The sequence below is a fragment of the Spathaspora passalidarum genome, assembly GCF_000223485.1.
Source record: "Spathaspora passalidarum NRRL Y-27907 unplaced genomic scaffold SPAPAscaffold_1, whole genome shotgun sequence".
Classification (NCBI taxonomy): Eukaryota; Fungi; Ascomycota; class Pichiomycetes; order Serinales; family Debaryomycetaceae; genus Spathaspora; species Spathaspora passalidarum.
The window spans coordinates 1,761,795-1,786,635 of record NW_006767425.1 but is presented as its reverse complement, the minus strand read 5'-3'; the positions used below and the strand labels follow the sequence as shown (position 1 = coordinate 1,786,635).

The following is a 24,841-nucleotide window of genomic DNA, read 5'->3' as shown; positions in this document are numbered from 1 at the left end:
GTTGTAAATTAGGCAGCCACTTTCAAGTGGTATAAAATTTGTTGCCATATTTTTGTTTGCTGGGTGAGATGTAAATCTGGCACTCCATCGCAAAACAACGACCTCCTCATCCTCCTCACTATAGCTGCCAGACATTGAAAGACTTTGTTAGAAATGTCTCAAAACTCAGTTGTGCTATTGACAAGGCTACTTTCGTTAAAAGAGTCTTCGTCATTTTACTTGGTCCTTGATTCCTTAGCACAATCGTCGTACTATCTAATCCAAGAAATTGTCCACAACAGTCCAAATACCAACATCATATATTTATCCTATGAAACCATCAATAGACCAAAATATGCCACAGAATTCTTGGATTGTACCGAAACCACTCCTGATAACGTTGCAAAATTCGTCCAATCCAATGTTAGCAAAACTAACAAAACTCTTGTGATTATTGATTCCCTCAATTACATCCCAAGCGAAGAGATCACTGCGTTTATCACCAAATTGGCCAATCCTTTGATCACTTTGTTGGGTGTGTTTCATACCAATTGTCCAATACCTCAACAAAATACATCATATCCCAACACAGCTACTTTATTGACATATATTGCAACTACCATCTTTGAAATCGAGCCAATTGTGCTGGTGCTAACCGAAGAAGAACTATATGGAAAAGTAAGCAGATTGAATATTCCAGTTAATCTTAATTCCCCTCAGTTTAAACTTGTATTGACAAACAGAAGGAAGTCGGGGAGATCCTTAATCTACACATTCATAATTGACACTGCTACCCATGCCTACGAAATCTTTAAACAACACGAGGAAGAGGAACCAATCGAAGACGAAAGGTTATTGAAAGACTTGACAACGTTCAACTTGACCACTAGCAATAAACAAAGACTTGCTCGTGAACAAGTTGAACTTCCATACATGGAAGCGCAAGAATCGTTGGGTTCCGCTGGTGGTGCCATCGTTTACGAGTTTGAAAAAGATGATGATTATGACGAAGAAGATCCGTACGAAGATCCTTTCTAGTATGTACATTATATACCTAATATTTGTTTAACTTGATAGATTCTATATTTCACTTGTCTCTTGATCTTGGCAGCCTTGGTATTGGCAGAAACCTTTTCAAATTCTTCTTCGGTGACAACTTGTTTGGTAAGTAAGTTAAACACAATTCCAAATGCCAATGACAATACAGTACATGTTAATATAATGACATTATAAGGCATGGAGAAATCCGGGGTAGGAAGTGTCAACAATAAACTAGTGGTTCTAAATTCATAAGTAGCTTTGTCGTCTTCAAGAATTGTAATTACAGCTGGTTCAATATCAAACCCGTGATTTGCATCTGGCGGATATTCATGATACAACAACAACGATTTGTCAAATGAATAAGTCATTGCCAATGACAGATTTGCAGGAATGGTAATCTTCAATTCCATTTGCGAAGGTCTGGTTCTATCAATTGCAGGACGGTAATATCTGTTTTGAATATACTCTTCTTGGTTAGCTGTGACATCAGCTTCGCCATCTTGATTCTTTAAACTCAACTTCAAGTCATTAAAGTATAATCTCATAAACCAAGGAGTGGATTCGAAATACACAAAAGTAACTGGTTTATCACTAGGATTGGCGAACGACACACGTAAACCACCCTTGTCTAATGAATATCCAGTTAATGAACGAGATGCATATAATGGAGGGGCAACTATAGGCAATACATTAGTGCTACTCTTGGTTTCAAACTTCAAGTCATAATTGGCATTTTCATGCAAAAATTCACTGACATGTACGTCCTTGGAGTCAGATAATGAGCGATGAACAAGGGAGTTAGGAGCATCTTTCATAAAAGTTACTTCCCAAGCAGCGGGATCAAAATCGACACTAATGGATGAAGTTTCACGGTCTCCATCTTCAAATGCAGACCCGATTATCTTTCTTCCATATATAGTTTGCAAACTCCAGTCAATTTCAGTAGGATCTCCCAATGGGAAACATTGCCAAACATTATATGTCTTGCTAGTATCACATCTTAATTTATCACCAGGAGTAGGCTTTGGAATACCTCCTTCAGTCTGTTTACGAATGGATCTGATGATATCAACCATCTGGTTAATAGTTTGATGCAATTGCAAAGAACACAACCCGTTATCTTCACATGAAGTAACTACATCAATTGACATTCCGTGCCATAAGGAATCAAACACTTTATGGCCATCCAACAAGGTAGAAATACCAGATTTACCTCTGGTAGGTAACAATCTCAAGAACGGAGTCAAATTTTCAGTACACACAGGTTCACTAGGTAACGCGGCACGAAGTAAGAACAACTTGTTTCCTTGTTCGGGCGCATACCCGCCAATTTTCTTGGTCAAATGCTTAGGATACGTGGTGCTATCGTTGTCAATGAAGTTTAAAGAAGCACAGAAGAACCCAGATAAGATCTTGGTTAATCTCAGCCAATGCTGTTGAGCAATGGCAATATCAGGAGCTTCAATCACAGCAACTACTTCGACACCAGTACCACCACTAAAGAGCCCGTCATGGGGTAACTTGCCCCATGATTGTGCATCCCACCAACCTTGAGTGAATCTCAAGTGCAACTCTCTAGTGTTTGTAGATTCAATAATGGGACCTAAACTACTGGGGAAGTGAGTATAATGGTGGGCTATTTCACCGGTAGTGGCTGATACATTGTAGTATGATAATTCAAATGGTTGTGATTCAATGTTGAAGTCAAACCCAGTTAGTAATTTGTTTCTAGGGTATGGCTTCAAATTGAGGTGTTCTTTATAGAATTGAGTGGCAATAGTGACTTGCACTAGCAATGAAAGTATTAGACCTGTTAGTAATACCATGCTGCACTCTGTGTGTGTGTGTGTGTACGTGTGTGTTGTGATTGCTTACTGGTTGGTTGTAAAAGATTTTGTATGTCCAAATCATACGGTGTCCTATTTGCTCTGTGTGTCGCAAAGTTTTGGTCAGTGTCGCGACACACAGCAAATTTACCTTGGGCGCGTTGTTGTGTTTACATTCAATTTGATGTTTGTTTTTAAAACACTTTACAGAGTATCTGGTACAACAATATATAATAGATTAATCATGCTGGTGCCGGCAGATGCAAGTGTGTTGGAAGAAAACAAAGAGAACATTCAACCTTTACCAGGAGGAAGACCAGCACTGAGACTTTCGCATGCACTCAAAACCTCATCTGCATCTCATCAAGCGTTTAAAGATCAACGACAACGTGAACGTGAACAATTCGAACTAGCACTAAAGGAATCAGACAACTTGGATGATCCGTTGCAATTGTATATAGATTACATAAATTGGACCCATACTTACTTCCCCCAGGGTGCCAATTCCGAAAGTGGCCTTGTCATATTATTAGAACGATGCATTTCCATATTCAGAGATGTCTTCTTGTACAAGAATGACCCAAGATATTTGAAAATTTGGTTAGAGTACACAAACTATTCTGATTCTCCGCGAGACGTGTATGTGTATCTTGCAAAGAAAGAAATAGGAAATAGGCTTAGCTTGTATTATGAAGAATTCGCCAAGTTCCTAGAATCAAAGGGGAAATTCAACGATGCTTGTCAAATCTACGAGTTGGGCATACAGTACAATGCGTTTCCATTGAGTAGATTACAACGATCATATGAAAAATTCCGAGCACGAGTAGATTCGGGAATTAATCAAGTCCAAACAACAACAATTGTACGGGATGCATTAGCTGTGAAGCAAGGTTCAGTGGCACGATTCGGTGGAGAAGACAATGAGCAACCTAGAAAGAAGTCAAAGCTTGAAGTGTTCAAAGATAACACTGAAAACCCAACCGTTTTACAATCTATATTTGGAATTGGAGTCGATGATCAAAATTTACAACTTGGATCAGCAAAATCTAGAGTAAAGGAAAATACTATAGCTGCCAAACAATGGACCGGAGAAGTCTTAAAACAGAAAACCACTCCTCCGCTGACATCTTCTACTAAATTTCAAGTGTTCAAAGATGAGAACCCGCAGGAACCAGAAACCAAAATAACTGTCGTTTTTGACAAACAAGATTTAGCAGCATCCTTGATAGAAACCAAGGGAAAGAAACCAGAACGAGTACTTATCAATATGGATCTCGTATACCAGAATGATCAAGAATATTCTTTGCCCGAGCTCCTAGCTTTATCACGTAAGCGAAAAGACCCTGAATTTACCCAGACATTAATGAACCCATTAAAGGGAATAAATGTAACCAATCCCGAACCAACCATCACAATGTATTCCAAAATGGCAAATAATGAAGTAATGAGTATGTTTAACTCAAACAGAGATTTTGAAGAAGGCGAAGAACAACTTCATGATAACACCACTACTCAAAACTTTGATGGATTTGTAACTGAAACAATCGATGTTCAACCTGTTCTTCAACCCCATACAACTCCACCAACTGATAAAGAAGACTATGCTGATACTCCAAGCTCGCCGTTTGTCGATGAACCAATTGTTTCTCAGAAAGTTATCATAAACCCATTTGATAAGGAAACCCGTGATTTATATCTTGATAATTTGTCCATTCCCCTTACGGTATTTGCTGGTTTCTTTGATAAAACAAACATTTCTCTGAACAGCCTAGGCAAATTCAAGTCCATAACACATGACAATAAGAAAATAGCAAAGAGTTCTCAACAAGCAATTATAGATTATTGTGGTGACGAGATATATTGTCTTATACATGAATTGGGCCAAGGTGGATATGGATTGGTATATCTTATAGAAACAGCATCGACTGGTGAATTAAAAGCATTGAAGATAGAATCACCGGCATCGAGATGGGAATTTTACATCTTACATCAAATCCATCGTCGATTATTAGGATTCCCGCCCCGCCTCAGTTCTCAATTCGTTCAAGCTGAATCGTTGTTTTACTTTAATGATGAAAGTTTTTTAATTATGGATTATTACAGTCAGAGTACATTATTAGACGTGGTCAACTATTATAAAAGCAGTAACTTACCCATCGAAGAATCACTTGTCATATATTTCGCAATTGAATTACTTAAAGCCTTGGAAACATTGCATTCAATAGGTATCCTTCATGGAGATTTGAAAGCTGATAACTGTATGGTTCATTTCGAAAACATTGAAGAATCCGAATGGAGTGAATATTATACAAGCGACGGAAGCAATGGATGGGATAAAAAAGGCATCACGTTGATTGATTTCGGTAGAGGTGTTGATTTGAAGCTATTTCCAAAAGATGCTATGTTCAGCTGTGTCAATCTCAAAGTTGATCAACAAGATTGTCCAGCCATGCATAAAGGCGAGCCGTGGTCTTATGAAGTGGATTATTACGGTCTTGCTTCGATAATTCATACGTTATTGTTTGGCAATTACATAAAAATACGGCATAACGGAACCAAAGTTCAATTAGAAGCTACATTTAGACGATATTGGCAAAGTCAGCTATGGTCGGGATTATTTGACCTTCTTTTGAATCCGTATTCTGTAAACGAACCACGACACCCAAAGATTATGGAACTTAAGCAACAACGTGAAATGTTTGAGAATTGGTTAATTAGTAACTCACGACCAAAGGGATTGAAACGAGTCATTTCAAGTCTTGAAAAAGAACTCAACTCTATAAACAACAAAAGAGTGAGCTAGAATAGATGTTAAGTGTATAAAATTGTATCTTTATCTGTATATGAATTCTAAGTAATATATAAACTTACAATAGCTCAATGCAAACCACGTCTCTCTTCCTCCTCTCGCAAGGTTTTCAATCTCTCGTCAATAATAGCATCGACATCTTCTTCAGATTTATCCCATTTGAACGCTTGTGTAAGACTTGTTGTCCAACTTGGTTCATCGTCAGTTTTGATTTTAATCTTAACCCTCTTCCCACTTGGTAAAATCTCATACCCTTCTTCATCAAATGTAGGGTGTGCAGTGTAGCTATTCGATGTAGTAACAGTACCTTCTCCGCTAGGGGGAAGCTCATTGGGCATAGGGTTGGTGCCGGCACGTTTTCTATGTACTGCCGATTGAATACCTTCGTTTTCTTCCTCGCTATTAATTTCTTCAATTTCATCACGAAGTTCTTTCTGGGAGATACCAATCGATTTACCAATCTTTCTGAAAACTCTGGCAATAAACTTACCTGTGGTGGAAGGTTCCTTGGTGAAATTCCAACTTTGGTGGAGTTCACTATAGGCTGCTTGCTCAAAATATCTTCTTAATTGAATGTCCCTCTCGTAAACTCTAAATAATTCATCATCGTTTGGTTTAAACATAAACTTAAACACTTTAATGAAGATATCAAATAACAATGGAATGGTTGAAATCATCAACAATGCAGCCCACCAACTTTGGTCTCTACCCCAAGTGTATAATCCATAAGCCACAAAATAAATTGGTGAATCCTTGGTTCTATAAAGCAACATAATGAGAACGTTCCAAAGTCCAAATCCGCCCACGGATATGATGAATGATGCAAACGCCAACCATTGTCTGTTTTGCATTTCTATAATAGTACATTTTGTATTGATAATAATAACAAGAACGGCAAACACCATCGAGCCCAAAGCAAACGTGGTATTGTCTCGAAGAGCCGTAAAGCCCCATGAATAATAAGCAAGAAATGACACACCAACACTTTGAAATGTTGCCAATACCATCCACGAAACGAATATTTTCAAATTAAACCCTTGGTATAATCTTCCCTTGTTGTATAATTCAGGAACTGCCAATAAAGTAGCTGGTTTTAAATCTTTATCAAACATACCTACACAAATCACGGGTAATGAGGTGAATAAAGTGTTAAACATGGACAATGACCAACTTTCATACATAGATGACCCAGAAAACAACGTGTTTCTTTGGTATATGCACTGCGTCAAGTAAAACAAAAGCTCCTTGTAAAATGTACACAACACAAACTTGGATGTTCTCACATAATTGTATCTCCCATTGACTAAAAGCAACTTCAAAAGAAATCTGAATTGGGCAATTGCATAATCAGCCGATCTAGCAGCTTGCAACCCTTCCTTACCGGTAATCCCAATACCAATATCGGCACTTTGAATCATGGCAATGTCATTGGCACCATCTCCAATGGCAAGAGTAACTGCTTTCTTATTCAAGTTTCTGACTGCACTGACCATATTTGCCTTTTGGGAAGGGGAACAACGACAGCAAATTGTGGAATCGACTTGAATACACAATTCAAGGAATAAAGTTAATAATGTCGAATCAGCCTCGACAATAGCCAATGTTCCACCATCGATAACCAACACACTGTGTGCTACTGAGCCTGTCTTTATTTGCAGCAATGAAGATGTTATCCGATCAATAAGAGCGTCTTTACCTTCATCCATGGATAAAACAACCACAGTGGAGTAATCCTTAATCAATTGACACGAGTATCCAATATTGATCGCCGTTTCTCGTTTGTCACCAGTCAACATCCATAATTTGATACCAGCACGACGCAACTTCACGATAGCTTCACTAACTCCTTCTTGCAACTTATCTTCAATTGCTGTTGCACCAATTAATTCTAATCCGGTTTCAATCTTCCCACCTACTCGCTCTACTAACTTTGCCCTATCAGCCAATGCAATCTTGGCATCGCTGTATTCTCTACTCCATTGTTCATATTCGGTTTTATCCAACCATCTGAAGGAATATAATAAAGTACGTAAACCCTCAGTGGAAAACTCCTCCACATGTTCCAATATCTTCTCAACTATGAACTCGTCATTAACAAGTAACTTGTCATTGGGTATGAACTGAGTAAATGGGTTTGCTGGAAGTGAAGTGGCCGATTTGAGGGATACAGGAGTGGAAGGAACTTCTTCATTCTCGTATAGGTCCAAACTATACTTTTTTGTTTGTTGAATATGTAATGATTTTCTAGCTCTGGTGGCAATGTCGGCAATTTCATCATCTTCAGTTCCCATAAGAGCGTTATTAATGCTATTCATTTTGGTGTTTGTTGCCGCAGCGGTTCCTCCTAAACTTTGCCTCAATGAAAATCCTGATTTCCGCGAAGGAGACATGTGTTGGACATCTTGAGAAAACTTGGATTGTAAAATGACATCGGCTTCTTGAGTCTTTCTTTCCGATGAGTTTAATGAAATTTCTCGAGCTTTTTCTTGTGCCATCTTGCTATTCTTTAATTTTTCGATAATGATGGAATCAGCACCTTTACAAATCAAACAGATACGACCATCAGGGAATCTAACCACAATAGACATTCTCTTTCTTGATGAAGTAAACTCAATAACATCCAACACTTGATACTCTTCAACTTTAGGATCGTTATCAAATCCATGGGGATACGTCTTGATTTCAAGCTTCTGGTTAACTCGGTCAAACACAACAAACCCTAAATCTCTGGCAGCTTCAACTAATGCAAGTTCATCAGGGGAGGCGGCCTGGTATGTGATATCTCCATCTTCTTCAACTTCACTGTTACCGTTGGCATCAGTTTGACTGTTCAACGTGAAAATTGAATCCGTTGAGGTACGTTTTGTGTCTTTCTTGGGAAGACAAGTATTACACAATGCCAAACTGAGCAAAAAGAATTTTGCCTTCTTGGCAAATAATGTTTGCGGATGCGTTTGGATATGTCTCAATAACTGGAGTGAATTCATAGCACTATCTTGGACTTTGTTGGGTTGAGCGGTACTGGTCCAGTTAGACTGGGAAGATCCTACAGAATCCATACTTGCTCTTACAATAGAGGTGGTGCTTGTTCTATGTGGCAGTTCATCTCTTTGCCTGGGTGCATGCATACTTAATCTGGGTGCCAATGGAGCGGTTTCAACACTATTAGGTTCATTTCGTTCACTGACCATTAAATCTAAATCGTGTAACCAACTCACACCACAAACACTGAATTTCCGAAACACCATCTGATTATCAGTTAAAGTTCCTGTCTTGTCACTGAATATATATGACACTTGTCCTAGTTCTTCTAAGATTGTGGCTGTTTTCCCGTCGGCGGGTGTATTTGATTCAACATGGTACATGTCTATATCAAATTGTAGAAACAATAATTGCATAACCTTGATGATTTCCATAGTAACGTAAAGTGATAAGGGAATCAAGGTATTGTACATAATGATAAACCCCATCAATGTTGCTGCGACACCAGCATCCTGTTCAAACAAGTACCATGCCTTCTCTCTATTATCTTCATATAATAATCGTTGAGCCATGGTGGAAAATGCAGAAAGTAATATCACGACACAAACCATGAAAATAACAATATAATTGATATTCTTTTGCAACTTAGGTGCTTTGGTTCTTGGATTCTTGATATTGTTCATTCTAATCTTTGTTTCTTCACCAGTGAAAACCACCAACCCCAATATAGACCTTGTGTTTCTTAAAATACTCCCACGGTACACTATATTTTCTGAACTAAGGGCAAATGTTTCATCATTGAGATTGAAGGACCCTTCAAAGTTGTATAAATTGCTGTTGGGGTCTTCAGTAGTTACCAATGTTTGCAAACTTTTCAATCCAGTCACGGTATTTGCTCGCTTGGCCAATTCTGGATGAGCAAATTTCGGTTTAAGGTTGGTTTCTCCATCGAGAGCCATGGTTTCCACATAAGCTGGTGCAGTTTCACCTTCACTGGTGGACAATATAATTACATCAGCGGGGAGCCAGTCATTTTCATTTATTTGTAAAATGTCCCCAACTCCGACATTCTTCCAAAGGGTGGGATATTGTTTTAAGTTATATTTCTTCATTGCTTCCTTGTTGGTGAATGACAATTCCTCCAAATCAGACCATGAATTGTTGGATGAAGTTCTCCCACCGAGATTAGGCAGAGTATTAACCTGTTGGTCCAAGGGAACAGTTTCCGTCATGATTGTTGTGATTGACTGCGTGTCAAAATTGGACAAATCTTCATCTTCTTTAATCACAATTGTCCTTTTGTTGTTCTCTTCTTTGTCATGGCCGTGTCTTTTCCAATCATCAAACCCTTCACGCGCAATCGAAATCGACATGAATATACACAAGGGGATAATTGTTGTGAAATGACCGGTAGTGGACCAACCGGGGATCATCTGCATAATTGCCACAACCATGAAATAACAATTGGCAATTTTGGAAAACTGGGCCTTTAATTGCTTAGGAAGGAATGAATATACTGTGTACTTTGATGAGGTAATTCTGTTATCCACATAAGGTTCATTGCTTCTTTCATCAATAAAGGCCTTTCGTTTAGTGTCGTAGTATTCGTCTTGATAGTAGCTATTCACTTTGCTGTGGTTTATGCTTAGTGGGATGATTCTTCCTGATTCACTGGGTGGAAGGTCCTTTATACCTAAAAGTTTGTTTTTGAAATTTATAAAATCATGAATAAATTTGCTTCTAGATTTGTATCTTCTCCATCGCAGTCTTTCTCGTCTGGATAGGAACGACTTTGCACTTGCTTGACTGTCTATTGTGGTGGTGACGGTTAATTGAGTGGTAGATTTGGCCATGTCATGGTTGAATGCAGGGTAACTACCATTGGAAGGCTTGGCATTGTATGAATTCGAAGGTTCAGGCGGTTCTTGTATGGTGATGTGAGGGGTTGTTAGTATCGGAGGTAAGGTCTGCATTTCAATGGGCTGCTGCGGCATCTGCTGCGGCATCTGCTGTTCCGGGATAGTCATGTCTGGTTGTGGTTGTGGTTGTTGTTGAGAAAATGCTTTGTTGAATAACTGGGATCTTAATGAAAGTCCTCTTTTTCTTCTAATGGCGGTAGGGGCCTTGAGAGTGTTGTTTTCCTTCTGTTGCACTGGTGGAGACGGTGATCGTTGTGAACGGGGTGGTGGCGGGAACGATTGCAATAGTCCCTGTGGTGGTTGTGTCGAATGGGAGTTTGGTTGCAAGTGCAGATCATCTCCCGTAGAAGTTTCCTGCGTTTGCTTTGTTGTATCCATACTTGTGTAGATAAATATGTTATGCTAGTTAGTGAGAATTGAAAGCAAGTTCAAGGTAATGAATTCATAGATATGCTAAGGATAGTAGTGTAGACTTGTGTTATTGATTCCTCAAAGGGAAAAGAGGCAGTTTAATTTTTAAACTTTGACGGTTGTCAAAAACAGTGGAAGTGGGTGTAACATAATCTTTTACGAATCATGGAATCTTTTTTTTTTTGGCCATACAATCTGGTGGTGGTGATCGGCGGTGGGGGGGGATGGTCAAAAATTTCGGGGCGGTGCAGAGAAGTTGGATGCGGATCAAACAATACGTCATGATAAGAGGGGAGAGAAAGCCCCTGATCGAACGTTTACAAAATAATATGTCGTGCGAGCTGATCTAGGGGATGTTTGTATATGATGCTAGTATTTCATGAGATAGGTACTCTGTTAGCATCATAAACTGCTGGTGGCTTCTCCTCTTGCGTTACCTGTCAAGTATTGGCGGAATTACTTCACAAGAAAAAAAAATATACAACCCAGTAAATAGTAGCGAGATTTTCTGGATTCTTCTTTCACACTTACTGTGTATCCTCGGCAAAGTAAATAAATAAATAAAAAAAGTAACCTCTTGGATCTGCCAAGATATTCAATCAGACAGAGTTGACTATAGTAAAGTTCTAACGAGGAATCGTTCCAGATCGCATCAAAGGGTGATGGTATAATTTTCTATTCTTTTTTTTTTTTGCTTTTTGCAATTGTTACCGCGTGAGTTTTTTTTTTCGGGGATTTTAGTTCGATCTCCTATTGTTTAATCAACCAATTATCAGTGACATTGTTTCGTATTGAAACGCATTGGTTTCGTACCGATCGTATCGGTTTACTTGGAACCTACGCTTTTCTGTTTCAGACAATTGCAATGGCTATAATGTCTGAACATGGATGTAGTCAACTAAGTTGTGAACAATCTGCAACTCAGAATTCGAGCCCCTTGTTCCACCCTCCCATTAAAACTAATCTACAGCTCTACGGTTTTATTAATCAGAGCACACATCCATTTTAAGAAAAATAAATACTTACTTAATCTGATCTAAACTTAGTTGGTCAAACCAATGACACCACAAGCTGGTCTACCACCGGCATGGCCAGTGGTCTTGGAGTCTTCAAAACCACCCTTACCGTAGTCATCGGTACCTTCGTGAACAACAACAGTTCTACCAATGATGGAGTCCTTACCGAGCAACTTGATCAACAAATCTTGCTTGGTACCCTTGGCAACACCGTGAGCATCAGTGGTGATGTTACCCAAGTCACCAACGTGTCTTTCGTCATCTTCTGGAGCACCGTGGGTCTTACCGAATGGGTTAAAGTGAGGACCAGCAGAGGTACAACCGTTGGTGTTGTCACCGAATTGATGGACGTGGAAACCACGTAAAGCATTTGGATCGTTACCAGAGATTTCGTAAGTAATGGTGGTTGGTTCGGATTCAGAAGCTTGTTCAAAGTGAACAACACCGGAAACCTTGGAATCACCTCTTAAGACAGCAACTATAAGTTAAAAGTTAGTATTCCGCTTCAAACCATGTCAATTGATGTCAATTGAGCTGTATAAGGCGTATTCGCTTTGTTTCAGCCCTGTATCATCCGCGTGTCACCTTGTCAGATTGATGTTTTTTGTTGAGCAAATATTCTTTGCTTCAATAGGAAACTAACTGCCAATCTTAAAAAATTGCCTTGTACTGCAGATAATAACTTGGATTAAACTCAATTGACATCCCAATTGATAGATCTGTTTTACATACCAGCTTTAACCATGTTTGATATATATATATGTTTTGTAGTAATGAACCTTTACTAAAGTGTGGTGGAAGGAAAATCAAAAAGTTTTCGTTACTGGGGGCGGTTTTTTTTCCCAAGGGCTAATTTATATGAATGGAGAAAATCTGAGGGGTTAGGCTTCTGGGCCCAATTGGCAGCAAATTTGTTTCATTGCTTAGTCATATTTTTCGGTCCGCAAGCCGTAAACGTGCCAAAAGGGGAAATAAGGGTAGTGCGGATTGGAGAAAAACTTTAAAAAAAGGAGCCACACCAATACTGTAACATTAGTGCAGTCTATATTGCTATTGCATATTTCCAATTGCTTCCTGGGCAACCTATCAAATCAATCCTTGGCAAATTCAGTATGTGTTACTCACGGGGGTGATTCCCAATTGATTCTTAACTTTTTTTTTGTATTTGCTAAGTAGGACTCTCACCAATTTATTCGTTATTGGTTGACGTAATTACAACAATGGTTGCGTTTTGTAGATCATATGCAGTACAAAAGCCGATGCGGGCTATGAAGTAGAGTGTTGCCATATGTAAGCATAACAGCAACGGAGATATAGTAAGGAAGAAATGGAAAAGGACTTTGAAGAAAGATGAGAATTTCCGTACTATATATACTGTTAAGATTTAGCTATTCTTCATTATGATACAAACAACCCTAGTGGTTAAAGAGCAACAAATTCAACGCCTACACACTACTATTATTATTATTCTTCTTCTTCTTAGATTCGTAGATCTCATAAACCTTCCCTCGTACAATCGAGATATTCTCATCGACACCATGGTAGATCTTCTCCCGGTGTAAATACTCATACAATTGTTTCTTGTTCCATGAATTTATTGGGTGATCCGGGGGTATATCACTGTTCAGCTGGGTTTGTCCTTCTTCTGCAGCATCTGCAGCACCTTCCTTCTTTGTTTCTTTTTTCAATTTTTTCTTTTCTTTGTTATCTGGCAATTGAGGTAAATGGGATATCTCATACATCACATACCCCACAGACAACAAGATGACACCAGAATATAGCCAAAATCCTTTCTTTTTGTATTTGTTTACAAACCGATCCAAGCCAGTCTCGTACTTCTGTGTGAATATCAACATGCTAAACCGATGGTAGTCTTCTCTGCTCTAGTTTGTTGAGGTTGCTATCACAATTTAATCCAGTCACTAAATTAAAATAAGCGTAGCAATGAAATCCTGACAGTGTTTTGCACGTGATGTGAAAGTGGCAAAATATAAGATAACAGAAAGTGGCACAAAATCCGGTCACACTGGGCCTCCTTTTGCCTCTCGCACATTTTAAACCACAATTCTAACTTGTTTCTTCTTAACCCAATGGCTTCCAACAACAAATTATTTGGACTTTTCGTTTTAGTATTTGTGATTTTCGTTAGCTTATTGTACACTAATAACTTGTCAATTCCCTACATTTCTACTCCCAAGGCATATTCATCCCCTACTTTTTCTGCTGCTAACAACAAGATGAGTCTTAAATCTTATATTATTACCTTGAAGGAAGACGTTTCCGACGTTGACTTCAATTCCGTCAAGTCATTGATTGGTGACTTGGGTGGAGAAATCACCAATGAATTCACCTTGATTAAGGGTTTTGCTGCTAAGTTACCTGGAGAAGTCAGTGCTTTGACTAAGGATGATAGAATTTTGCATGTCGAAGAAGACAAGGAAGTTCACATTGTCTAAGTTGGTTTTACTTTGCTCTTTATATAACTAATACACATGCTAGTTTTGTTTGACGGTGTTGCGTACTACGTGTAACTTTAAAAGTACTCGAGGAAAGCTTCTAGTATCTCGTGGTAATAGGCGTACTCGAGGAATTTTTGTAGCGCCACTAGTATAGTTTGCCCTCTGTATTGTTGTTTGATCTGAAATTCTATCTGTGGAAATTCATGGCTCTAGAATACCACATTGTTTAGTAAATGTATGTTTTCGGGTGGAATTCAGGGATGATTATTTTTCCGTTATCCCTTTTGCTTTTTTTTAACCTAACAACATTTAATCAGATTGTTGCTGTGTACTGGAATGTCAATTGTTCAATTTGAACAACCGCCACAGAGTACAAACAAGATAATCTCTTTACTCGTTTGTGTCTCAATTGACACCATGTCATTTTTTTGAAATGTTAATGTTTCCATCCCTTCTGGCCCGTTTCCCCACGTTTGATTTTTTTTCTTATGTAAGCCTTCGTATTTTGCCATGACAATTTTTACTATAAAACCCGTCACTCTCCCCCCCCCCTCGCTTCCCTCCGCCCCATTTTAATTTAGTTTCATCTTCAGTTTCATCTTTAGTTCTCTTGGTGGTAATTTACTAGATCTACTTCATCATGGGTTACGACAGCTTTAATAGACAACCCCGGTTCAAACCAATTGACCACCTTTATGAATCCAGATTGCGCCAATTCACAGATGGTGGCAGATATGTTGACTTGAACCTCCCCAAGTTTTACGATGTCTATCGTCAAGAAATTGGCAACTTGAAATCGTGGAAAGTCCCAGATAACGAACACGGCAAGACCCAACGTCCCTTATGGAAAGATATAAACTTTGACGAAGTTCACTGGGAAAATATCGGCATTGGCTACCGGTTTGGTCCTTCTTGGAAAACCTTCTGGGTTAAATTCGAATTGGACATTCCAGAAGAGTTTTTACAAAGTGAAGGATTGGAGATACAATGGGAAACCGGCTCAGAAGGATTGCTTTACAATGCTGTTGGGCTCCCATTGCAAGCATTTTCCAATGAACGTCAATCATTTCGTATCCCTAAGGAATACAGAAAACTAGGCAAGCAGTTGTTTTACCTTGAAGTTGCCTGTAATGGCATGTTTGGAAATGGATCGGATGGGTTCCCTGATCCAAACAAATATTTTAGATTGAGTAGAGCCCATTTGGTCGTGCTTAATATGGACGCAAGAAGACTATACTACGACTTCTGGATCTTGAGTGATGGCTCAAGAGAATTTCAAGGCGGTACTTGGCAGAAGTACCAAGCAGCTGATTTATGTACTCAAATCATGAATGTTTTTGATTCTCAAGATTCGGAATCCATCAAGGCCTGTCGTGAATTGGCCAGAAAGATGTTGGGTAACAAGATTGATACAGAAGAAGTGTACGATGTATTCCCTCATCAGGATAAACGCATTGATGTGTTTGCCGTGGGTAATTGTCACATTGATACCGCTTGGGAATGGCCATTTGCCGAAACGAAAAGAAAGATTGTCAGGTCATGGACCACGCAATTGAAAATCGCCGATGAGTACCCAGAGTATGTCTTTGTGGCGCTGCAGATGCAACAGTTCAAATGGTTGAAACAATATCACCCAGAAATCCTCACCAGGATTAAGGAAAAGTTCACCACCAACCAGTTTTTGCCCATTGGTGGATCCTGGGTGGAAAATGACACTAATGTCCCCAATGGAGAATCTCTTATTCGTCAATTCTTGCTTGGTCAACGATTCCAAATGAATGAATTTGGGTTCTATTCAAATATCTTTTGGTTGCCTGATACGTTTGGTTACAGTTCCCAAATCCCCCAAATCTGTCAAATTGTCGGGGTATCACGGTTCTTGACACAAAAATTGTCTTGGAATAACATCAACACATTCCCATTGACCACCTTTAATTGGAAAGCTCTCGATGGATCTCAAGTTTTAGTCCATATGCCTCCAGCTAACACGTATACTGCAAGTGCTCATTTTGGAGATGTCATGAGATCACTGCATCAACACAAGAATCTTCGGGATGTTCCTGCTGGATTGTTACTTTACGGTCACGGGGATGGTGGTGGTGGCCCCACTGAAGAAATGCTTGAGAAATTGAGAAGATGTAGAGGGTTGGCCAACACGGTAGGTTTGATGCCTACTGTTCAATTGGGAGTCACGATTGATGATTTCTATGAACATGTATTGGAAAATTCTAACCAAGGTCAGAAATTGCCAACTTGGACAGGTGAGATTTATCTTGAATTCCATAGAGGTACTTACACAACCCAAGCCTTGGTCAAGAAGTATATGCGTCAAGGAGAAATTGCCTTGCATGATTTAGAGTTAATTGCTGGTCTTGTTAGTATTAAGTTCGACAAGTACAAGTACCCAGCCAAGGAGATTAACGATTTGTGGGAAGATTTATTATTGTGTCAATTCCATGATGTCCTTCCTGGTTCCTGTATCGGTGAAGTTTACTACGACGAAGTGCATCCAATGTTGGAATCATTGTTAAAGAAAGCCGCTGGACTTATTCAAGATGCATTGAGATATTTGCGCAAGCCAAAGAGTGTGAAGGAAGTTCAACTTGTGAATACTTTTCCATGGGACAGAACTAACGAAATTGTTCATGTCCATAAACAAGAATCTCCGGAATTGTTCCAATTGTTAGAAGGACAAAATGTAGGTATTGTTCAAAATGATGGTGCCACTCGTTCTATTTCTGTCAATTCCATTAATGGAGAAACGACCATTAACAATTCGGTAGACTATCCTGCATCTGTTCAAGAAAAGGACGGGTTCTTTGTTTTGTCCAACAAATTACTCAGTGCCAAGATTTCTCCAACTGGTATAGTTACCTCATTATATGATGAAGTCAACCAGCGTGAGATTATTGATTCTACCCCTACTGATCAAACCAGTAGTGAATTTATCGGTGGGAACCAGTTTGTTTTATTTGATGATGAACCATTGAATTGGCCTGCTTGGGATACTGAATTGCACTCGTTAGAAAAGTTTAAGTTGTTAAACAATGGTGAGTCGCAAGTATTGGTGAATGATGAATTAGAATCTTCAATTTTGGTCACTCATAGAATTTCCAGCCAATCTTCTATCCACACCGTTATCTCTTTAGCTGGTGTTAAGACCAAGGACAATCTTGAAAACAACTTCCTTAAGTTTTCAAGCAAGGTTTCATGGCATGAAAACAATCTTTTCCTCAAGGTGCAATTCCCCACTACGATATTCACGCCACCTACCGCCAACTATGAAACTCAGTTTGGTATAACTACCAGACCAACCCATTACAACACCACCTGGGACGTGGCTAAGTTTGAAGTTGCACATCATAAGTTCATGGATTTGAGTGAGTTCAACTATGGTGTTTCGATTTTAAACAATTGCAAGTATGGTGGTGCCATTCATGGTAACTTGATGAGATTGTCATTATTGAGAAGTGCTAAGGCACCTGATGACCGTGCCGATATGGGTGACTACCATGAGTTTGAGTATGCCATTTACCCCCATGCTGGAAACTTGGGTGAGAGCACCGTTCGTGCCGGTTACAATTTCAATTACAAGTTGATTGCTGAACCTATTGCCCATACTGATTTGTTCAAGTCGGTCAAGTTGGAAGGTGGTAAGTCGTTGGTTTTGTCCCATATCAAACGTGGTGAAAATGATTATGACGTGAATCAATTTGAAGTGTTCAAGACTGACACTCCAGAAAAGTCACTTGTTTTGAGAGTGTATGAGTCCTTGGGTGGTAGTTCCAGTGGTAAGCTTGTGTTTGATAAGCTGTTGAAGGTGGACAGTGTGTTCAAGACATGTGCTTTGGAAATTCATGGTGAACAGTTGCGTGTGGATGATGGTTCCGTAGATATCTCTTTGAGATCATTTGAGATTGCTACTTATAAGGTTTATTTAAAGTAGAATGTTTGGTTTTTTTTTATGATTTAATGTTTTGTTTATTGTTTTGTAGAAAAAGTTTGAAAATACAAAAAATTCAAGTATGATTATGTTAATTTTTCGCAGCAATTCTTCAAAAATTACAAAAAAAAAAAAATAACTGATTTTATACTTGTACTTTTATGGGTTAACTTTAGGTGAAAGCAAAAGAGCGACATTAGCATGATTATTTATGCAGAGTAGTCTACAGATACTTTACATGGTTTACATAGCATACACCCACATTCGATGTAACGTTGTGCCTATCATGTCAAATAGCGCAGCATACCTACCCAAATCACCACTAGAGGTCTTGGGCAGACCGCTTTGCTACTGCATTCCACCGCAACAAGTTAGGTTATCCAGGGGAATTATTACCGAATATTTGCAAGTTGTTTACAGGAATAAAAACACCTAATTAGGTCGAAATCACAATTTTCCTTCAACGCGAATCAAATATTTTTTTTTGATCCTTTCAATCTAAATAATATTAATTTCGCGAAAGTTGCGTTTAAAAATTGTTGATAATAATCCGATCAATGGACAACATGGTTCACCCAGGTGGCTTTCCCCATTTTCATTTGTTTTGATAACAAGTACGCGTGCCTTGCGAAGCTAAAAATAACTTCTGTGCTGATTTAGATTGTGTTTGTTCAAAGCACCTTTGTGAAACACACAAAGATAGCTTTGTTTATACTACAAGTTGCTGTTGTTAGACTACCAAGTGAGCTGGAGCAAAACTGATCGTGTGGTCTTTGAAGGAGTACACACATTTGCAGATCTTATTGTTTACGTGTAAAATGTATTTTCTACTATTGCCGATCGCTGTCAATGACCAGTTGCCCCGTGCAACCGGACGATCTCGATTCTAGATTTCAGGTCTAAATCTAGAATATTTGTGTGTACTTAATTAATAGCTTGTAGCTTGGGCATATGTTTACCATATTCAAAAGCCATTCCCAATTTGTACTAGAAATGGTTGAATTGCGCGGCGGATGCGCAAACGGCGCAATGTTTACAACTTTTATAGAATACTTCCTAAAACACTAACAAAGACAAATGTTTATACAATGTAAAATGGGCATTACAAAGCATATGAATAAGTCTAAAGTGTTTCATGTGGGACAGCTCAATGCTACATGATTGTAATTGTATAGGGGTACAGGCTTTCAATGGTACGGGATAATTATCGCAAAAAAGTCCCCCCAAACAAAGTTATCAATTGAATCAAGTGCCGTATCGCTATAAATAGAACATACAGGATTTTCCAGTTCGATACAGTTGTGAGAGACAGACAACAGCAATGGAACCATATGACATAAGTAAACCAGGCAACCAGGCACTTCTAACGAGTTTCAACTGGTTACCCTATGCATTGTAGAGCCTACGAAAATTCCATTTGGCGGCCGGGTTTTTTTCCTGATTCAATTTTTCCCAGCTTAAGAAGTGGTGCTTGCTTAACAACAATAAAGAAAAATTTTTTTTTTTGAATTCTACTCATTTAACACCGCAAACCATTGTGCGAACCTTAAATTAGGGTATCCAACACTCCTCACCTATATTTGCTTCTTGGTAACTGTAGAAGGAGTGATAGTAAAAACATCCGATTCTTTTACCGTAAGCCAAGCCACGAGTAACTCTTGCATGTGGCTCCGTCAGAACCCTTGCATCTATGCACTTCAACTAAAAAAGGTACCTGCACAGGGCTACCACAACTTACGGTTGCGGACTGAATTCTACAGCGTTCTCTCCTATTCTTAGCCAGTAAAATAAAAAGAATTTACAACCAACTTGACCATTTGTTAGTAAACAAACCTGAGACAATACTAATAATAAATTAATTGCTTTTGCCCACAGGCTTGATGGTTGGACAAAAAAATAACTGGGTACTATTTTTAGGAATTACTCATTAAGGGAGAATAGCAACAGAATGTGGAAGTAGCGTTATGAAATTTACTCATGCATCTGGTAAAAATTATCACATATTTCCCAATTCATATGGAATATACACATTTTCATCTGGTTACTTACGAATATTATTATTTAGTAGTGCCCCTCCCAAATTTCATCCATTGTTACACCTCACACTGCTTAATTTAAAGTTTAAGTGCTGCAAAAGTTTTTCCCGCACATGCAGCTTTAGGTATTGAATGATAAGTCATTTCATTCATTTTTTTTTCTTGGTATTCCTAAGGGGTCTTGTGGCAATGACAGTTGTTCCGAGATCTGCCTCAAAAGTTGAGTTTTGTAGATAAAACTATAGGGGTAACATTTGTAAAAATTTTATACTACATCAAGTTCAGTTTGATTATTATAATCAACAATTACGTAAAATTATATTTTCAGACAAAGGTAATAATATTCATTACGTTGTTGTTTGCTTATAAAACCGGGCATATTTTATTTTTTTCTGTCTGCATTAAAAATTTCAGAGCCAGGCGAACAAACAATAGAAATGCAAAAATTGCAAATAAGAAAAAGAAAAACAAAGACCGGAAAATAACCTCGAGGTGAAGTTTTTTTTTTAATTTTAATTTTAACACAAGATAGCCATCTATGACACCAGATATGTCCAATTTTCTTCAATATAAAAGTCTGATAAATCCCCCCGACTCAAACGATTATTAGTTTCATCTTTTTCTTCTTCTCTTTTCTATAATTTAATCAATTTTCACTCGCTTATATACAAAATGAAGTTCTCATCTGCTGTCTTATTATCCGCCGCTGCTGGTTCCGCTTTAGCCGCTGGTTCTTCCGCTGGTTACAACACCACTGAAACCGCCACCGCTATCTCCACCACCGTCATCACCATCATCTCCTGTAAGGACCACTCTTGTACCCCAGTTCCAGTCACCACTGGTGTTACCACCGTCACCAAGGTTGACACTACCTACACCACCTACTGTCCATTATCCACCACCTCCGCTAAGCCAGCTCCAGCTACTTCCCCAGCTCCAGCTCCAGCTACCACCCCAGCTACCACCACCAAGGCTCCAGGTACCACCTCCGTCCCAGCTGTTGTCACCCCAACCGGTGCTGCCGCTGTTGTTGGTGCTCCATTAGTTGCTGCTGGTTTAATGGCTGTTGGTGCTTTATTGTAAGAGTGCTTGCTAGATTAACAGAATTTGTATGTATTCACTCGGTTACTTTTGGTTTTTCGTTATATAAACTAGGCTATTAAAAAAGCTGGTTTGGTTTCAATTTTCAAACATTTCTTAATATCTGTTCTATATGTGTATATTAGTGTCGTCAATGCTACTGATGATACAAATAAATATATTTGAATAATTAATAATTCGTAGAGATTTAATGGTTAGTTGTTCTCGCATAATAGAGTCTGATCTTCAAACATAAACAAAAACAGCTTGAAAACATATTGATAGATGTGTTTTTTTTTGCACATTTGCTCAGTTCGTCACAATGGACCGAGGGTAGGGCTGACTAGAAAGGTCTTGTGAAGGTAAATTACAATCCCCAAGCCCAAACATTGAGAGATTAATCAGCGATTCATCTACAAATAAAGGACAAAATTGAAGTAAACAATGTCAAGGAAGTTTTTGTTTTTGTTTCAGTTGGTGATGTGGCTAAGGAACAAACTATAATATGGGCTTGGGTCAATTAGTTTAACTAATTTGGTAAATGAGATGCATCAATCCGGTTATGTATCTTACCTACTTGATGGTACATGATCTTACAGTACATTTATGATTTGACGGTTACTGCCTGAAAAAAGTTTTCAATAATTGCTACCATATTATCACCTGGTTTGCTTTTTTTAAACAGGCAATGCCAAAAATAGCAAAGTCCAGTTTGGCCTTGGCCAGTAAAATGCAACAAACGAAAATGTGTTCATTGTCCGGTTATTGTTGCGTGTAGGCCAATAATTTTTTCTGCCATTTTGAGATGCATCTTAAATAAACACTAAATTGAACAATAAATATTTTTTTAACCAGAAGAAGTCACGTTGTTACCAGATTGAGAGTTGCACTTGCGGGAATTTCAAGTTATTTTGTAACCGCACTTTATTCTAGCCAAATCAATGGTGTTTTGAAGTGGTGCCCTTTCGGTTCTGGAACAAGTGGTAGGTGGTTTTTTTTTGTTGTCAAATACGAAAACGGCATTGAGTTTCCGAAATAATTCATGTGCTCCCCCACTTTTGTTTGGCCAAGAGATCCGTCACACGATCTTAATTTGAAACTTGTTCAACAATTGCATTGTAAAATTTCTTGTCTTTGTTCTTTATAGTTTTAATGCAAATTATTTAACCAATGAGGGAATAATATTATTCTGGTAAATGCTCATACTAGTCTAGATCTACAACGATCATCACTTGGACCTCGCCCTGGATGATTCATATGACTTATCATATTATATTGAGTAAACATACAAATAATATTACAAATAAATATCTTTATCCAAATCATAATGGCCAATCCTGTCATTTTTCTTCCTAGTATCTTCAACAGCAGATTCCACATCTTGCGCTTGGGTAAACTGACCTATCATTAACTTAAACTGATCGGCATACTTGACAGCATCAACTTCATTGATTCCATACACCTTGACTCTCTTCACATGAATTGGATTTTTTGAATTGGGTGTGAACTTGAGGTATACATCTCTTCCAGAAACTTGTAAATTGACAAATCGAATCGGGAATCTAACATGAACTAACCCCGAACTTAATTTAATACTTTTAATTAGTTTGAATTTCTTAAGATATGGATTGGTTTTCAGGGACATACCATCAAATTGGGATAACTTATCATATCCAGTTCGACTATTTGGCTTAAATCCAAGCTCAACAGTGTGCGTATCAGCTCCTTCGAGCTCGATAAGTAGATCAGTAGGGATTATGGCCAGGTATAACCGAAGTCCCAATTGACATTCGCTGTTATCACATATCCAAGTAGCATCATCATCCATAAGTACATGATTTGCATTGTGTTGATCATGCTTGTTTTCAGAATATATCCACCATCCATATGCCATTTTATACCAAATAGAATGGGTTTTGTTCTTGGGATATGATGTCAAAAATCCTAATATTCTTGCGCCGAGCGAATAATCAGCATAATTTACTTTAATTGAACCTCTTGAAAATAAATCGAGCATGGAATTAAGCCAGATTTCATTAGATGGGTGTATTTGTGTATCAGGGATGATAGTATTGTTTACGATGGTTAAATTGTCGAGGATATATGATAACCGCAGATGAATTTCTTCATTCAAATGATCTAAAGCTTGAGTCACTTGGGAGTCAATGTATGCTTTAAGTTCTTCTGAGGGTGTATCTTGAGTTTTTGGAAGTTTGGACATTATTTGCGATAAAATTGCTTCATACTGTCCCGATTGGAAATTCTTCATATCTTGAATCATCAGCTCGATTTCCGTGATACTGAAAGATTTTAACTTTTCATCGATATACCGAGTCAATTCTTCTGAAGTTTGTTTCTGCAGATAGTTTTCGATAAACTTGAACAAAAATTGATGTAATTCTGGAGTTATTTGAATTTGATTGTTTTTATATGATACTGGAGATTTTTGAATATTTTGTTCAAGCAGGTGAATTTGTTTCAGTAGTTTATTTATACCATTATCAAGAAGTCGATTAGATTGCCTCGTTTCTGATTCTAATTGATTGAGTTTTTCATCAAAATATTGAAATTTGGCATTGATTTTTCGCATACTAAACTCAGGCACGGGTATCTGATTATTATTGAGCACATAATAAGCTATCACCGTGACCAAGAATGATACAAGACCAACAGTACCAGCAATAGTTAAAATATTCCAAGAATTGTTATTGGAAGGCTTTTTCGGTTTGTTCTTGGGTTGGACTGGTTTCTTTCGAGGAAATTGATTTTGTTCTTGTTGAATCTGGTCAAAAATCGGCGAGCGTGGTGGCAGCGGCTGTTTTGGATCATAGTATTGAGTATCCTCGTTGAAAACACTCTTTTGATGAAAATCATCTGTGTATAATTCCGGTTCTTCAACATCATCGAAATCTGCTTCTATATCATCATCCAGTTCTTTGTATGTATCACTATCTGTATAATCTTCATCCTCATCTTCATTGTAATTTGCATCATTAAGCGCCTGTTGTTGTTCAAATTCATCAGAATGTTCTGCGGTCAAGTATTTTTCATATGATACATTTACATCTTCTTCATCTAGGTTAAGTTCATCCAAGTCAATATCGTCACTGGAGTGAATCGTATCAATGATCTTGTTATCAATATTGTTTTGCCGCGAATGATTAGCCTGTATTCTATGCTGCATCTGTCCTTGTTGTATTTTTTGCTTCTGTTGTTGAATGTATGCTGTTGCGGAAGGCATGGGACGTCTTGACGAAGGTGTGGTATTTACGTGGTGGTATGGTAGTTTCGAAGGCGAAGCAGAGCGGAGTGGTTGTGCTTTGCCCACGTATTGATTAAG

General features: G+C 38.3%; 10 protein-coding genes across 10 annotated transcripts; 5 read left to right on the top strand and 5 right to left on the bottom strand. All coding sequences in view use genetic code 12, as the record gives it.

Moving 5' to 3' along the window:
- Positions 1–96: 96 nt before the first annotated feature.
- Positions 97–2,883, bottom strand: SPAPADRAFT_58690 (GPI-anchor transamidase subunit; the record flags this gene model as incomplete). Its single annotated transcript, XM_007372805.1, has 1 exon — positions 97–2,883. The coding sequence occupies one exon, from the start codon at positions 2,844–2,846 to the stop codon at positions 1,026–1,028; it is 1,821 nt and encodes a 606-aa protein (XP_007372867.1).
- Positions 154–1,017, top strand: SPAPADRAFT_132140 (Elongator subunit; the record flags this gene model as incomplete). Its single annotated transcript, XM_007372806.1, has 1 exon — positions 154–1,017. One exon carries the CDS (start codon positions 154–156, stop codon positions 1,015–1,017), a length of 864 nt encoding a protein of 287 aa, XP_007372868.1.
- Positions 2,884–3,090: 207 nt separating the features above from the next.
- Positions 3,091–5,649, top strand: BUB1 (protein kinase; the record flags this gene model as incomplete). The annotated part of the gene is made up of 1 exon (XM_007372804.1): positions 3,091–5,649. One exon carries the CDS (start codon positions 3,091–3,093, stop codon positions 5,647–5,649), a length of 2,559 nt encoding a protein of 852 aa, XP_007372866.1.
- Positions 5,650–5,723: 74 nt separating this feature from the next.
- On the bottom strand, positions 5,724–10,490 carry SPAPADRAFT_132524 (aminophospholipid-translocating P4-type ATPase; the record flags this gene model as incomplete). Its single annotated transcript, XM_007372803.1, has 1 exon — positions 5,724–10,490. One exon carries the CDS (start codon positions 10,488–10,490, stop codon positions 5,724–5,726), a length of 4,767 nt encoding a protein of 1,588 aa, XP_007372865.1.
- A 1,455-nt stretch (positions 10,491–11,945) lies between these two features.
- On the bottom strand, positions 11,946–12,790 carry SOD1 (superoxide dismutase; the record flags this gene model as incomplete). Its single annotated transcript, XM_007372802.1, has 2 exons — positions 11,946–12,462; positions 12,717–12,790. 2 exons carry the CDS (start codon positions 12,726–12,728, stop codon positions 12,010–12,012), a joined length of 465 nt encoding a protein of 154 aa, XP_007372864.1.
- A 560-nt stretch (positions 12,791–13,350) lies between these two features.
- Positions 13,351–13,881, bottom strand: SPAPADRAFT_58687 (uncharacterized protein; the record flags this gene model as incomplete). Its single annotated transcript, XM_007372801.1, has 1 exon — positions 13,351–13,881. A coding segment is annotated over one exon (193 nt), but the record flags the coding sequence as incomplete, so codon positions are not given.
- Positions 13,882–14,084: 203 nt separating this feature from the next.
- On the top strand, positions 14,085–14,711 carry SPAPADRAFT_58684 (uncharacterized protein; the record flags this gene model as incomplete). Its single annotated transcript, XM_007372800.1, has 1 exon — positions 14,085–14,711. The coding sequence occupies one exon, from the start codon at positions 14,221–14,223 to the stop codon at positions 14,437–14,439; it is 219 nt and encodes a 72-aa protein (XP_007372862.1).
- Positions 14,712–15,082: 371 nt separating this feature from the next.
- Positions 15,083–18,388, top strand: AMS1 (alpha-mannosidase; the record flags this gene model as incomplete). The annotated part of the gene is made up of 1 exon (XM_007372799.1): positions 15,083–18,388. One exon carries the CDS (start codon positions 15,083–15,085, stop codon positions 18,386–18,388), a length of 3,306 nt encoding a protein of 1,101 aa, XP_007372861.1.
- A 2,705-nt stretch (positions 18,389–21,093) lies between these two features.
- On the top strand, positions 21,094–21,504 carry SPAPADRAFT_48440 (uncharacterized protein; the record flags this gene model as incomplete). The annotated part of the gene is made up of 1 exon (XM_007372798.1): positions 21,094–21,504. The coding sequence occupies one exon, from the start codon at positions 21,094–21,096 to the stop codon at positions 21,502–21,504; it is 411 nt and encodes a 136-aa protein (XP_007372860.1).
- A 1,294-nt stretch (positions 21,505–22,798) lies between these two features.
- On the bottom strand, positions 22,799–24,742 carry SPAPADRAFT_48439 (uncharacterized protein; the record flags this gene model as incomplete). Its single annotated transcript, XM_007372797.1, has 1 exon — positions 22,799–24,742. The coding sequence occupies one exon, from the start codon at positions 24,740–24,742 to the stop codon at positions 22,799–22,801; it is 1,944 nt and encodes a 647-aa protein (XP_007372859.1).
- Between the last annotated feature and the right edge of the window lie 99 nt (positions 24,743–24,841).